General features: G+C 42.1%; 1 protein-coding gene across 3 annotated transcripts in view; it reads left to right on the top strand.

Annotated features, from left to right (window-relative positions):
* The window catches only part of TMEM255B (transmembrane protein 255B), a 44826-nt gene that overhangs the window by 26417 nt on the left and 3276 nt on the right, over nt 1-15133 (top strand). For 2 of the 3 annotated variants that reach the window (XM_053384362.1, XM_053384364.1), the window contains 5 exons: nt 6887-6967; nt 8044-8129; nt 9505-9664; nt 13518-13661; nt 14814-14965. In XM_053384362.1, coding sequence (XP_053240337.1) covers nt 6887-6967; nt 8044-8129; nt 9505-9664; nt 13518-13661; nt 14814-14965 — 623 coding nt within the window. Of the gene's footprint in view, nt 1-6886; nt 6968-8043; nt 8130-9504; nt 9665-13517; nt 13662-14813; nt 15000-15133 lie in introns of all 3 variants that reach the window. The other variant, XM_053384361.1, reaches the window with a different exon arrangement.

Here is a 15133-nt window from a genome sequence, read left to right as displayed (position 1 = left end):
TTCCTTCACGGCATTCCGTTGCACCAGAAGCAGTTTAGTTATGCTGGCCACATAACCCAGAAAGCTGTCTGTGGACAAACGCCAGCTCTCTCGGCCTGAAAGCAAGATGAGCGCCGCACCCCATAGTTGCCGTTGACTGGACTTAACTGTCCAGGGATCCTTTGCCTTTACCTTTTACCTTTACTTTTCCTTCTCCTTCATCAAATAGTTAATGAGTTAATTTTTAAGAGTCTGGCAAAATCCTGAGTGGGGAGGCCCTTACTAAAAGTTTAACCTCTTTCATTATGGATCCTTTTTTAAGGAATTTGTGAATTCCATGGTGCCATCTGGTGGCTTTTTTCTGGAACAGGAGGGCATTTCTGGGATGAACCTCATCCTGTTCCATAAAAACCACAGTATCATACATAGAGCATGCTATAAAATGAATATTTGGGGCAGCATGATGCATGAATCGTGCCAGGGATCTTTTGACGCTAAAAATTCCACAGGGCTAACTTTGTTAGTCTGTTGCCTTAGAAACAAACAAAGAATCCTGTGACACCACAGAGACTGATAAATTTGTTATGGCATAAATGGTTGTGGACCTCAGGCCATTTCAAATAATCAGAATGGCGCCTCTTGTTCACACATGCCTACTCTTTCTCCACTTAACCGTATTGACATATTTTCGGAAAAACCAATGCTACCAGTAAAATCCATTCTATTTATTGGCTCTCTGTAAAAATAGAAGCAATTCTGTTGATAAACGGCAAGGCAGTAGGAAACCGAACTCAAATAATATGCCATGCCTCCCCACAATTAAATTAGCCAATCGCTTTGAAGGAAAACGTTAGGCATATTTTTCCTTCTCCATGGTGGTGCAAGATGCAAAATCATAACTAATTACCTTTAATATCATTTCCTGAGTGAGTCATTAACGTAATTGCACAGCTCATATGGTAATTTCTTTTATTAAAAAATTAAATTAGCATTCATCATTCCAAATGGGAAAGTAACTTTAATTCACTTCTTGGGTTTAGATTTTCTTTGTGTTTAAAGCTCTGCGGCCTATTTTATAGCTTTGTTTTATTTTTCTCAAGAGCTTTTACATGATTGGTGATGATTAGTTAAAGGGACAAAGAACTTGCAGCTGTTCAAATGTTTTTTAACTACAACTCCCATCAACCCTAGCATAGCCAAAGCTCGGGGTAATGGTACATGTATGCCAACAACATCTGGAAGGCTGTAGTTTCTCCCTTCCTGATTTAAAGCAAATATCTGGGTGTTTTCCTAGAGATGATATGAAATGTATATGCAATTTTCCTGGTATTTCTGTATTTTGAAAATGTGTCTCAGGCTATGCGGTTTGCTCTAGCTTTTATGCTATTAATTCCTTTCTTCCAAATGGGGCTGTGCCTACAAGGTTGTAGCCTGGACCCAGATTCCACTGACCTAAGTGCAAACAGTTTCTCAGGTTGCCAGCAGGACCATTTCAATTAGCAACAAGCGATCAAATAACACGATGGAAAACTCGACTTTTCTCAGGCAATAAGCATGTTGATACAGTTGTAAGGTGTACCTTACTACTTAATGGAAAACAAAGTTGCCCATAGGACACAAAGGCTTAAAACTACAGTGGTACCTCGGTTTAAGTACTTAATTCATTCCAGAGGTCCGTTCTTAACCTGAAACTGTTCTTAACCTGAAGCACCACTTTAGCTAATTGGGCTTCCTGCTGCCGCCGTGCCGCCGGAGCCCTATTTCTGTTCTTATCCTGAAGCAAAGTTCTTAACCTGAAGCACTATTTCTGGCTTAGCGGAGTCTGTAACCTGAAGCATATGTAACCTGAGGTACCACTGTACATATTAAGAGTTTTGGTTAAGGCTCTTTTTGTCTAGGGAGACACATTAGAATTTTCCATACAGAAGCACACGATTCGTTGCTGAGGTGTCTGAACACTTTGTTTATTACTCTTACATTTTAATATTGTATTGTGAGTGACACATGTATTGTTTGCGCACCATGTGCTTTTCTGTGAATTTGACAATTGTTTATCTTGCACCAGAAAAATAGTAGCATCCCTTTTTAAGAGGGGTGAAAGAGATTAATATATTTTTTGGATATGCAAGTAGGAAAAATCCAAGTCTGAGTGGTGTTAGAATATATCACCATGGCATCACTGTTTGTTTGAAAACTGGCTTGAAAACAGTGCTATGTTTTTCAACCCAGGAACATATGTTCCATGTCATCATAACATCAAGCAAAGTTGAGTTGGCAGAAATTGCTTCACAAGGACTTTACAGCAAGGTGCTTTATTTTAACACTATTTGTAGTGATGTTACAAATGTGGATTTTTTTTTATGCAGTGCCATGACAACAAATGTATAGCAGATAAACAGAGAAAGTGCTTGGCCCAAGAAAAGCTATGGCGAACATGGAAGCATTCATAATTATTATAAATAAATCTGATCACTTACCTCTCCTGATTTTTGCAGTAATCACAGTGATCTGCCTGGCTTAGAGCTTCAACTTACTGGCCTTAGTATTTTATCTCAAAACTGCTGAAGGAGTGTAACTTTCATTTAGACATATGTTTAGAAGTTTCACTATATAATAATAATAATAATAATAATAATAATAATAATAATAATAATAATAATTTTTATTTATACCCCGCCATCCCCAGCCAAGGCCGGGCTCAGAGCGGCTTACAAGCAATAATAAAAACAAGAAGAATGATTACAACTAAAAAACAAAAATAAAATACAACTTTAAAATAATGGAACATTAAAATATTAAAATGTAGCCTCATTGCAGGAGGAGAAGGAAAAGAAAAAAGAAAGAGAGGGAGGGAATCAAATATAGAGGGGTATCTGCCAGGAGCTACTAATTTCATAGTCAGCAGCAGAGAGTAAAAATAGAAAAATGCAGATACTGCAAAGGAAAGATGAATTCTCTGCCTGGCAGCATTTAGAATCCCAAGCTCAAGACAAAGTATACCCCAAATACATTATAAGTTTTGTGGCGTTGTCTCATAAGTTCAGATCCACTGTGAGCACATTCAAATCTAAATAAAGGGGATATATTTTTTTTGCACATGAGAACAAATTCTGCCAGCCTGCTGAACTATCGGGTAGTTATGGGCTGGAACCAAGGTTGATTCTCAGATACTTGTAAGAAGTACCAGTTGCTTTGTCTTGCTTTTAAAATATCAAATTATTTTGTTCTCTTTTTAAAAAATATATACATTAGTGCCCTTGGGGTGTTAGAGGAGCAGTAGTACCTGTGATGGGGGACACATTGTGCTCCTTCTGGGGTCATTTGTCCACCTTTGGTCCCCACCCAGCTCTCACCTGTGGCTCCTAGAAGCTGTCAGCATGCAACAACAGCCACACCCTGAGAAATGGCTTTGAGTGACTGGCAAAACTGGGTGAGTGTAGCTGATGGGTCTCAGACTCTTGGTGAGTTAGGGACTTCACCCAGCATGCAAAGGCAGGCTCCAGCAGATTTAGCATAGTGGATCCAACGGTCAAGGAGTCAGTTTCTGTGTGTGCTGTAGAGGGAATTGAGGGGCAGATGGGACTCATCAACCTGGGAAGGTAGCCCATCTAGGAAAAGGAAGCTTTGATCCTAAACTTCTGCTGCCTTGTGGGATATCTTCAGTAGAAGAAAAGGCTAAGGAGTAAACCCTATACCGTACAAATCCAGAGTGGAGTCCCTAAGGTGGTTGGATGGTGTCTTGTATGCCTCCTTCTGGCAACTCCTGCAGCCCAGCTGGTGCCAAACGTCTTGCTCTGCTTTGCTTTGGACCACATGAGCGAAGCCGATGGTCTTGTTGTCTGGGCATCCCAGGAGCTCCATACACACCGCCCAGGCTTGTGCCCCAAAAAGGTCACTTGGGTACTGCTAACACAGCAGTTTGGCATCACCAACAGAGGCACACTCCGTCGTTTATAGAGGCAGATGGATGGCTTTCAATCATATTCTCAGGGCAGTTGAATTGCCAGTTGGTTTTGGATTTCTAGCTCACTCAGTCTCAAACATGGGCAGGGAATGAAAACATTTAAGCTAGGGGTAGGGAGCCTTCTGTTAGATTCCATGTGCAATCAGATGAAAGTCTGACGGATCATGCAATGTGTGTCCTTGCTTTGGAAAGCTAGTGTAAGCTTTAAAAGATCTGTAGCTTGTGCTTTCTGATTTCACACTTTCTGTGAGTTGTATAGATATATCTACCTTCCTCTAGAGGGCACATGTGCTCTTCCTAATATTGGAAACTTTTATTTTAAAAAAGTAGTTCAGCATTCTGTTCTCACAGTTGCCAACCAGATGCCCATGGGAAGCTGACAAGCAGAATGTAAGTGCAGTAGGAGTCTATCATTCTGAACTGATGTTCAGGGGTTGCTGATCATGACTAGTAGTCTCTGAAAGCCATATCGGTCATGAATTTGTCAAATCCCCTTTTAGAGCTGTTCAGATGGCCAGCCATCACTACATGTTCTAGTGGTGAATCCTAGTTGTTCTTATGGATCTATGTCAGAGGATCAGAGACCCTTGTATATAACTCAGCAATCAGGATTTTCACCTAAGTCTATACCCAAATGAATACTGGGGGCTCTTGAAAACTCTCCCAACACAGAGGTTTGGGACATTGCAGGGCAGTGACATGAAGCGAGATTCTCTTGCACTTTTCTGCAGGTTGTGGAAGGCTTGGTGGTCATTACTGTGGGTGCCTATGTGAGTTTTGATGATACGGTATAAGAGATATTCTGCTTACGCACACGCTGAAATAAATGATTTGTGGACGTAGTATGTGTTGGACAGCAGTTAGCAAATAAAGCTGTCTAGTGAGTTCTTTATAGACAGTTCAGTAGCAGTATTTTCCTAGCTTTTAGATTTGGTCCATTTCACTTTTCCATTAGATTTGGTCCATTTCACCTTGCTGCTGTTAAGCAATTATAATGCCTATAGATATGCACTATATGTATTACTCATGTGATTTATGAGCTACTTAAAATAAAATCAGGTTTCGCCTCATTTTGATTCCTTATCTGGGGGAAGGGGTTTGTTAGAAAGCTCCAATTTAGTCTAGTCTAGTCTAGTCCATAATCATTTGTGCAATGTATTTTGAGATCATTGATGGACAAGCAAAGCTTCCCACATGGATTAGGAAAAAAAGGAATCTAGTTTGGAATCTTTGTAAGTTTGATTCACAGAGTTAAGCTTGAATTTTGCTAACCACCAAAAGCAACAACTTTAAGCATGGTTTGTGGCGCAGTAACCAAATTCTGCATGGTTTGTGTGTGTAACAAGACAAGATAGAGTGCTTGGTGAGGAAGAAAGTTGATTTGACTGTAATTGGAAAACTGGTTTGGGATATCCTACTTTTCCTGAAGACTCAGGCTGTGTTCACACATAGACTCTGAAATGTACAGGGGTCATTTCCCCCCAGTGTTATTTTGTACATAGATGTTTGCAGTTGTACACACCTTCATCTAAAGCAGCAGCTACTCTTTGCGTTGTCTGTACCCACAGGTGTGCATGTTTTAAACTAGTGTGTAATTGTGTTTTCTATTCCTCTCCTCAATTAGTGTTTCCACAGATCTTTTTAAAAAAACCAGTCTTTCGAAAGGTGCTGGAAACTAGTATGTTGTATCTTGATATATAAATGATATGTATCAGTATAAAGAAGCAGCTAAGTTACTGTACTGCTTCCTGTTTGCCTATTTCATTCATAGACAAGTCAAACATACATTCCCAGCACAAAATGGATTATAACTGTTTCTTTAGACTGACAGTTAGTGTGGACCAAAGATGACATGGGGATGGCGTGTGCACAGCACACCGAAAAGGTGCCTGCCTCCATCACTGAATGCACGTTGCCATGCAGGGTGTGCACAACATCAGGCTTGCAGTCTTGAGTCTGCACTTGGATCCTGCATTGCTCCTGTATGCACAACAACTTTGATCAAACAAAGAATTCATTAAGCATGTAACTGGAGAAAAGAGGAGGGAATGCCCAAGCACAGAGTTTATTCCCAATATTCCTGACTATGGTTTGGAGGATGACAAGTAGGAACCGTTAGGATTCTTGCTCCGTATTTGCAGTCATGAGATTGTTGTCTATCACATGTCGGTGTATGTTTTCATTCCACAGTGTGGGGAAGTGATGGAGACAGGATGTTTTGATGTTACTGTGTTCCGTGGTGTGGGACTATTGTCCTTTGTTTCTTTCTCTCTTTGCAGTCTGATGAGAAAGAGGAAGGAGCTAAAGCAGAATGCTCTGAGTGTATTATATGTAAATAAAGTAGATTAGCCAAAATGCTGTACTACTGAGTTCTGTTACGCGAACTGCAAATACTCTGCAGGATCATAAGTGTGCTGATGCCTCTTGGTATCAGTCGCTGTGATGTTCGGGCTGAAGAAAGCTTTGGAAGCTCCCGAATGACCAGGAGGGAGAGAACATGCCAATCGGGCATGTGTCTCTGCCAGGGTCCTACACGAGAGTAGGATGATCCTAACAGGAACTAGTTTTCGTTACTGCCCAACTGCTCTTGATATTAGGAATTGTTTTAGGAGATCCAATCTAAATGTTTATTTCTATAACTTAAACCTTCGAAATTGCAGTGTATGAATTGCCACCAGGGTAGAATCAATCCTTGCATATGCATCAGTTAGGATGATTATATTTTCCCAACACACATTACCCTCCCTGCTGAACATAACCACTTATGTCTTGCTTCCAAGCCAACAATTGTGTGTTAGAAAGGAAACACGTGGCAAAGTGTTCCTTGGCTATCTAATTACCTAAATGGACTTAACAACTTTACAAAATTGATGCAGTTTGTCTGGGAGATAATTGCAATAATGTATCTTAAAACCTTATCTTTTTTCCTTTTTTTTTTTGCAGGAACCCAGGCCTTTATATAATAAACGGTGCCAGTATTATTCAAGTGGAGTTGGATTCTTATATGATGTTTACCAGACCGAGGTAAGCTATTATAGTGTAGTTTTTGTAGCTTTATGAATGGGGAAAGCCACTTCCAAGATGACTAGGAGTATAAATGTTTTGCAGTCAAAGCACTTGGCCACTGTGGATTTATTTTCCAGACTTAAAACACACTATCATATTTGTAAGAAGAATATTTTCTTTGGAATCAAAGCTATTCTCATTCCATTCTTGTTGCTTAATGGTCCCTTGGAATGCATTCCTTAGACATAACTCTTTTTTTTTTTGTCTTTCTCTTTTTTACTGAGTGGCATATTGTCATATATACCCAAGTTCAAGTTAATAGGTTTATACTGGCCCCAAACTACAACTCCACAGTGTAATAGTCTGACACAGTCCAACAATGTCTGCATTTCGTATTCAGATTTATTTTGGGTTGCGGTTCTGCAGCCAAGTACAGGAGCAGTTGTGGGCAAATGGACTTTTGACTAAAACCTTACACTGAATACATATTGTTTTTGGTCTGTGTTACTGTATGTTTTATGCTGAGCATATACCGTATTTTTCGCTCTATAAGACGCACCAGACCACAAGACGCACCTAGTTTTTGGAGGAGGAAAACAAGAAAAAAAATATTCTGAATCTCCGAAGCCAGAACAGCAAGAGGGATCGCTGCGCAGTGAAAGCAGCAATCCGTCTTGCTGTTCTGGCTTCTGGGATAGCTGTGCAGCCTGCATTCGCTCCATAAGACGCACACATATTTCCCCTTACTTTTTAGGAGGGAAAAAGTGAGTCTTATAGAGCAAAAAATACGGTATATGTTGGCAAGTTCTGAACAAAAGGCCCATCTATTGTTTTGCAAGCAGGACAAGGAACAGAAACAAAATCGGCCCCAAGGAAAGATGAATTCTGTAAAATAAAACAGAACAAGGCTACCTAACAAAGTGGAAGGGGATTTGAGCAGCCATCTTGCACATGAGGATTTGTTTCCAAAAGAGCTCATTGATAGATCAGGGCGAAGCACACTTCTAGTTTCTGACCACAGTGCATGGTGTAAACTTAAGTGGACAGAACTTCAAGTCTCCCAAATGAAGATTTGCTACCTCCTCTTTCTTCAGGTGACATGTTACACCTTAAACAGCAAGTGTCAGCTGAAAGTGAAGAGTAACACATGCTACTGCTGCGATTTGTACAATTGTGAAAAGTAAGTACCTGTGGACAGCAGGTTTGGAGGACTTCTGTCAGTCTGAGTCCCTTCAGCCACAGTCTGTTGTAACCCAATGGATGCTGCAATCTGTAGTCTTATAAAGCAGACACGTATCTTCCTGCAAAAGTCACTATTATAGGAGGAGCCTATTCATTTGCTTTTTCAGCCAGGCATGTATTTATAATGTTAGTCATAAAATCTGGGGAGAAACCATGCTTCTCAGTTGCATTACCTGGCTCTCTAATACAAACCCACTCAGAGTGAATACATCAGCCAGGCCTCTTTTACTCCAGCTCTGATGATCTGCTATTAAACACAAGTGGGGAATGGGCAATGACTAGGTTTCCCCCCCTGTGATTATTATTATTCCACTCATCTGACTGGGTTACTCCAACCACTCTGGGTGACTTCCAACAAATTAAAACACAGTAAGACTTCCAACATTTAAAACTTCCCTATACAGGGCTGACTTTAGATTTCTTCTGAAAGTCAAGATAGTTGTTTATTTCCTTGACCCAATACACCCTCCGTTGCTAATATGCATGTCAGCACTTTTGGAAGAAAATGCCACGTTTTTGCGAGAGACCAAAGTGGAGTGGGCAGAAGGGGAACCCAGTTGGAAAGTAGCTTGTAGATTTTGTCACTAATAGACAGAGTGCCTTCCCGGTAGTGGCAACCGCCCTGTGGAACACCCTCCCTTCAGATGTCAAGGAAATAAGCAGCTATCCTATTTTTAAAAGACATCTGAAGGCAGCCTTGTTTAGGGAAGTTTTTAATATTTAATGCTGTATTGTTTTTAACACTCGATTGGGAGCTGCCCAGAGTGGCTGGGGAAACTTATCCAGATGAGCGGGGTATAAATATATTATTATTATTATTATTATTATTATTATTATTATTATTATTATTTATTAGATTCATTTGTTCTGCCTGTCCTAAGCCGTGGTTTTAATTTCTTTCTATGCTTTCTATCCAGAATTTACTTAGGTTACTCTCTTTGCTTGGGCCACTTCCTGCTCAGATGCAAAGATTAGGATGGCTTTCAGACTTTTTATTTTATTTTATTTTAGTTTTCAAATTTCTAGTATACCCTATACCTAACCACAGCCATAAAAAGAAAATATCTAGCCACCCTCCAGAAGTAGTACACATTGTAAAACTCCTTCCATCACAATGTCTGGCAACCTGCTATATTTTGAATATCAGAAATGTCATCAGTTTTTCATTGTTTGAATGAGAGGACGAAGGGAAGAGTAGGTGCATTCTGGGACATCTGTGTGCAAAAGTCCACACAGATGTGCTCTGGGTTTTCTTTTTGTAAATTGCTGCTGATGTGATGTTCTTCCCTCCCGCCCCACCCCCTTCTCACCAGCTCAGAACACTCTACCAGCTATTACGAGTTCCTTGGCGTGAACAGCTGTCAGGATGTGGTCCACTTGTACCGGCTGCTCTGGTCCTCCACTGTCTTGAACATCATCGGGTTGTTTCTTGGCATAGTCACAGCAGCCATACTTGGGGCATTTAAAGATGTGGTAAGTCTCGAAATGCTAGAGGCATTTTATACCGATGGGAGTCAACGCAGTAGGCCTCGGGCTTCCATGCAGAACATGTGGTTGGGGCTATTGCACAAGGAATGTCTGGAGGGAGGGGATTAACTCTTTTATTGTCAAAAGTACATTTACAAGTTAGGAAAAGGCATGTCCCCCAGACCAGCGAGCCTTGGCTGTTGCTGTAACTGCCTTATCGGGTGCACACCTAGGAGTAGCAGAGAGACTCGAGCTGTGGACAAGCAGGAGAAAGACTGCCTGCATGTAACCTAATTCTGCTCCTCCCTTTTCATCCTCCTCTGGTCCTGGGAGGCAGTGGAGCAGGAGAAGTGGGGGCATTAGGAGAAGATGTGGAAGCCCTTGACTCTACACCAGCCTGACCTCTCTCCTTCCTCTTGCACCTGTTCTCCACTCTCCAGTCCTACAGCTTCTCCTGCTTCTGCCTCTTGTCTCCTGGCTGTTAATGTCTCTTCCAGATCACAGATCCCTTCTCCCAGTGCCCACTCATCAAAATTCAGCCACCACCCCTCAGTGTCCAGACAGTCCCTGACATCTTGTATGTTGCTGTAGCCTAGCCTAGAACTTTATGTGAAAGGGCAAGTAACAAAAATAAAATAATAATGTTTGGAGGTGCTAGGTGTAGAGTGCTAGGTTTACCCAGAGGTTCCAGGGTATCTGGAAGTCTTTGCCTGTGCAGCTTTATGTGTGAAGTCCCCACCCCTGTTGATGTTTGCACTGTACATGCAGACACCATGGGGTTAGGGGAGGACTTCCTGACAAATGTAGCATCAGGGGTCAGGATGTTTCGTGCAGCTCTGCTCCCATGTTGTTAGAACACCTGAAGGCTAGCATATTGTCACCTTGACACATCAAAGGTGCCCTGCACATGCAGATTTCTAGCTGCAGTTCACAGTTCCTAAGTCCTAAAGCAGCCTTCAACCTGATGCCCCCCAGATGTTTAGGACTACAACCCCCTAAGCCAAGAGTGGTAGCAAGAAATGTCTGGAGGACACCAGCTTGGTAAAGGTTGCTTTAATCGTTATGGTTTCATGAGTGCTGCAGCAGTAAGGTGTATGGTTGTTATTTTTTTTTTGCCATAATTATTTTTTGACTGCCAGACCCAGTCTTCTCCCCCCTCCGATGGCTGATGTCATTGCTCAAAAATCTGTCTATGCCGGCATTTACACCACAGACGATGGGTTAAAGTTGGGATTTGGGTACATACATGTTCAGCAGCCCACTGATACTGAACGCCCAGAGCTGCTCTGTGCACTGAGGCCTTGAAAACCCATGGATTTCAATGGAATTTAAGCAGCCTAATTTTGCGCAGGATTTTTGCACTTTGCCATTTTTTGTACTTATTTTAATGGCTAAAGTTGTCTTGGTTTAGTCTCCCCCAAGCTGCCTATCTGCATTTCATGCAGCTGGTTGATACATTACTCTCTGAGATGCTCTTGATTCCTCAAAAGACAGGCAGACGCTTTCTAAATTATTTGTTTAAGGCATACGTGTTCTTTTGTGACCTAGATGCCTGAAAATATTGGTTGGAACAGTAATCTTTAGGATGAAAACCACAGGCAGGATAAATAGAACTTCCTTAGTTCTCTGCTTGTTGTGCTCATGTTGGATTTCCATGCATCTATTAGCCAAGGATGATGCCTGAATATGCCAGCACCTTTGAAAGTCACACTGAATTTGGAGGACCTGTGTATGCACCAAATATCATGTAGTGTAAAGTTTCACGTTGAGCTAGCATTTGCCATCTTGTAATGTAATGTCATCTTGTAATGCGCGGGTGGCGCTGTGGGTAAAAGCCTCAGCGCCTAGGGCTTGCCGATCGAAAGGTCGGCGGTTCGAATCCCCGCGGCGGGGTGCGCTCCCATTGCTCGGTCCCAGCGCCTGCCAACCTAGCAGTTCGAAAGCACCCCCGGGTGCAAGTAGATAAATATGGACCGCTTACTGGCGGGAAGGTAAACGGCGTTTCCGTGTGCTGCGCTGGCTCGCCAGATGCAGCTTTGTCACGCTGGCCACGTGACCCGGAAGTGTCTCCGGACAGCGCTGGCCCCTGGCCTCTTAAGTGAGATGGGCGCACAACCCCAGAGTCTGTCAAGACTGGCCCATACGGGCAGGGGTACCTTTACCTTTAATGTCACATAGACAGGCGAAAGAAAGGCAATTTGAACCAGTAAATCTTTTCAGAGTTTCAAATCCTTATTCCTGGATTTGGTTTTTATGAATACAATCCAGCTGGAGACGACTGGCACAAGGTCCAAACAGTGCTATTTCCAAATCCTACTTAAGTTGTTAATAGGGAGCAATTGCAGTTTCCCACAATGCATATTTTGTCATGGTGCCTTCCTGCTCTTCAGGCCACAAAGAGAATCGTAACCATTTTTTAATTTGAAGTTTGCATGCCAGTTCCTTACAGCTTGCTCAAAGTATTGTTAGAGATTTCGTTGAGGTTAGCATTCAAGTCCCAAAGCAAATGGCAAGGAAATAAATTGTGTCAGTTGTACTACACAAGCGAGTGAAAAGTACGGACAAATGGTTTCTTGGTGCCCTCCAGGCTAAATTCCTGCTATCTACTTTGCTTCTGGATTTCCATTTGTTTGTTTGTGTGAAGTAAACTGCTAATAGATTTGAGTCACTTCCCCTCTCCTTCCTTGAGCAGTGTCAAGGGTCAGTGGACTGGGAGAAGACATTAAATAGAGCAGGGGCAGGCATCCAACAAGAATGCAGGGGAGTAAGAATATGTGAGGGGAAATGGAATTGTTCTTCTAAATGTCATTGTCCCCTAAAGCTCTTAAAAATAGCTCTTGAATTTATGATGAGGTAGCTTGGCATGATAGTTAAAAACTGTGCACATGAGTAAAAAATTGCTGCATGTTCTTTGAAAATTTGACATTGAGATGCTGAAGAAGGGGTGGCCTTTACGCTGGTCTGGGGTCTTACTGTGGAGGAATCATAACACTCAATGCACATTTGAAAAGAAGAACTATTTACAGGAAGCCCCACTATGCTTCCTTCCCATTTCAAGCACTCTTGACTAGTGTGGTGTCTCTGAAAAAATGTTGAATTTGGTGTGTTACCATTTGCACTGTATTCTGCTACCGGGCTGCTTTTGTTGGGTAGTCACAGCAGTCAGACAAAATAGAGAGAATACTCAGTGAAATAATTTCCCCCAACCAACATACCTACCTTTAAAAATAGGAGCTTGGTGCATTTGTTCCACAGATGCATTTGGACTTCCACAGCAACATTTTTATAACTACTTTTAGTTCTTCAGAGAAAGGCATTTTCCTTACACTGGCAGCTGCGTGCTCCTTGAAATGTGTAAAAGTGGAAAGCTATTCCTATTACACACATTCTGGTCTACGCTGAAAGTTGGGCAGGGGACACAATACATTCTAGTGTGTTAAGGTCACAAGCAGGGGATGTGCCTGACTCAGCTCCCTTCCTTAAAAGTGTTTTGCAAGGAACAAATAGAAGCAGGTTTGGCACCAAAGTGTTTCGACATTTTTCTAAGGTAAAAGGTGCGGGAGGCGGTGGAGGACAGGAGTGCCTGGTGTGCTCTGGTCCATGGGGTCACGAAGAGTCGGACACGACTAAACAACTAAACAACAACAAGGTAAAAGGAAGAGATGGGAGTTTTATCTTGTAAAAAAAGTCTTCTGTTCCCCAATCTGCAGATGTGGGATAGCATTTTGCCTCAACTTATATCATGCTGTTCACGAAGGTGTCATTCAATGTACCAATGGATATGGAAAAAGTAGTTGATGAATATAAAAATTAAGCATGGGGCATAAGCAAAATGTACTGATCTAGCTGTCTTCCACAGGTGCCTCTCTCACAAATTGCCTTCAGCTCTGGCCCTCCACCACAGATTCTTTACAATCCAGCTCAGCAGATTCTGACGTATGCTGGGTTTTGCCCTTCTGCAGCAACTGTTCCTCATTATGCTTCCTACCATTTACCCCTTCAGGTATAGTAGAGGAAGAGTTCCACTTCCTTTAACTGTAAATCAGATGCACCGTTATGGTGCCGCTAGACTGTGCTTGTGGCGGCCGTTTGTGTGTGGGGGTGGGGGTGGTATGTATCAGACTAGCACTGAAAGTAGTTTTCAGCACTTTTAAAATAATTATTCACAAATCAAGTGTTATATTGTTTGTTTCTACTACAATTTAATATGTTATATGGCCAGTGTCACAGGTGCTCTGCTGAGAACACAGAATCAAAATTGGAAAGACAAGCCAGAGCTGCAGGAATGACATACGAGCCGACAATTTGTGTGTGGCTGGGTGTACACAGCAGGGATAGGGAACCTGTGGCCCTCTAGAAATTGCTGAGCACAACTCCCATCACCCCTGACCACTGAGGGTGATGGGAACTGGAGCTCAATGTTGGAGGGCCACAATTTCCCCTCGTATTCAGTGTTGGTGAATTAGGCCACAGAATCATAGTGTTCACCCCCCTGCAATGCAGGAATCTTTTGCTTGAAGTGCAGCTTGAACCCATGACCCAGATATTAAGAGTCTTATGATCTACTAACTGGGCTATCCCATTGTGAGTCTCTCTGTGTATACCAGGGGTCAGCAACTTTTTTCAGCCGTAGGCCGGTCCACCATCCCTCAGACCATGTGGTGGGCCAGACTATATTGGGGGGGGGGCAGGGGAATGAACGAATTCCTATGCCCCACAAATAACCCAGAGATGCATTTTAAATGAAAGCACACGTTCTACTCATGTAAAAACACGCTGATTCACGAACCGTCCATGGGCCGGATTGAGAAGGCAATTGGGTTGCATCCGGCCCACGGGCCTTCCCCTGGTGTATACCGTAGTTTTCTGTGTAGAAGATGTCCCCATGTATAAGATGCCCCCTATTTTTAGGGACTCCCAATTTAAGAAAATAGGGGGGAGATTGCCCCGTGTATAAAACGACCCACAGTTTCCCACATAATTTTAAAGTAAAAAAAACCCTAGTCTTATACATGGAAAAATATGGTATATTACCGCAATTATGCATAAGTGATGGGTTTTTAGTTGTTTTTTTACATATGTTTATATATATGCCTAATTCTCTTTTGAAGTACAGTTAGCAGCTAATCACCAAAAACCTTTTGTTTTGCTACAGCCTACCAACAATTTCCCAACAGCATCATCTACCGATATTTCTTTAACCGACGACACTCAGCCACCATCTCAGTCCAGCTCTAACTATGGCTTGCCTCCCAATGCTCCTCCATTATATACACCATATTTCCTGTCAGGTGAAAAGCCTCCACCGTACGTACCATAGCCAAGACACCAATATCAACAGGTAGCAGGTTTAAAAACAAAAGCCTTGGCAGAAATGTGTGCTAACTAGCTAGTGGTCTTTCAGGAGTGTCATATTGTGTGGCATGTTATTTATCAGCTTTAAATCCAAATAACATGTTGACAAGATAATGACTG

Source organism: Podarcis raffonei, chromosome 4 (assembly GCF_027172205.1).
Source record: "Podarcis raffonei isolate rPodRaf1 chromosome 4, rPodRaf1.pri, whole genome shotgun sequence".
Lineage (NCBI taxonomy): Eukaryota > Metazoa > Chordata > Lepidosauria > Squamata > Lacertidae > Podarcis > Podarcis raffonei.
The sequence above is the reverse complement of the archived record's forward strand: the minus strand, read 5'-3'. Positions and strand labels throughout refer to the sequence as shown.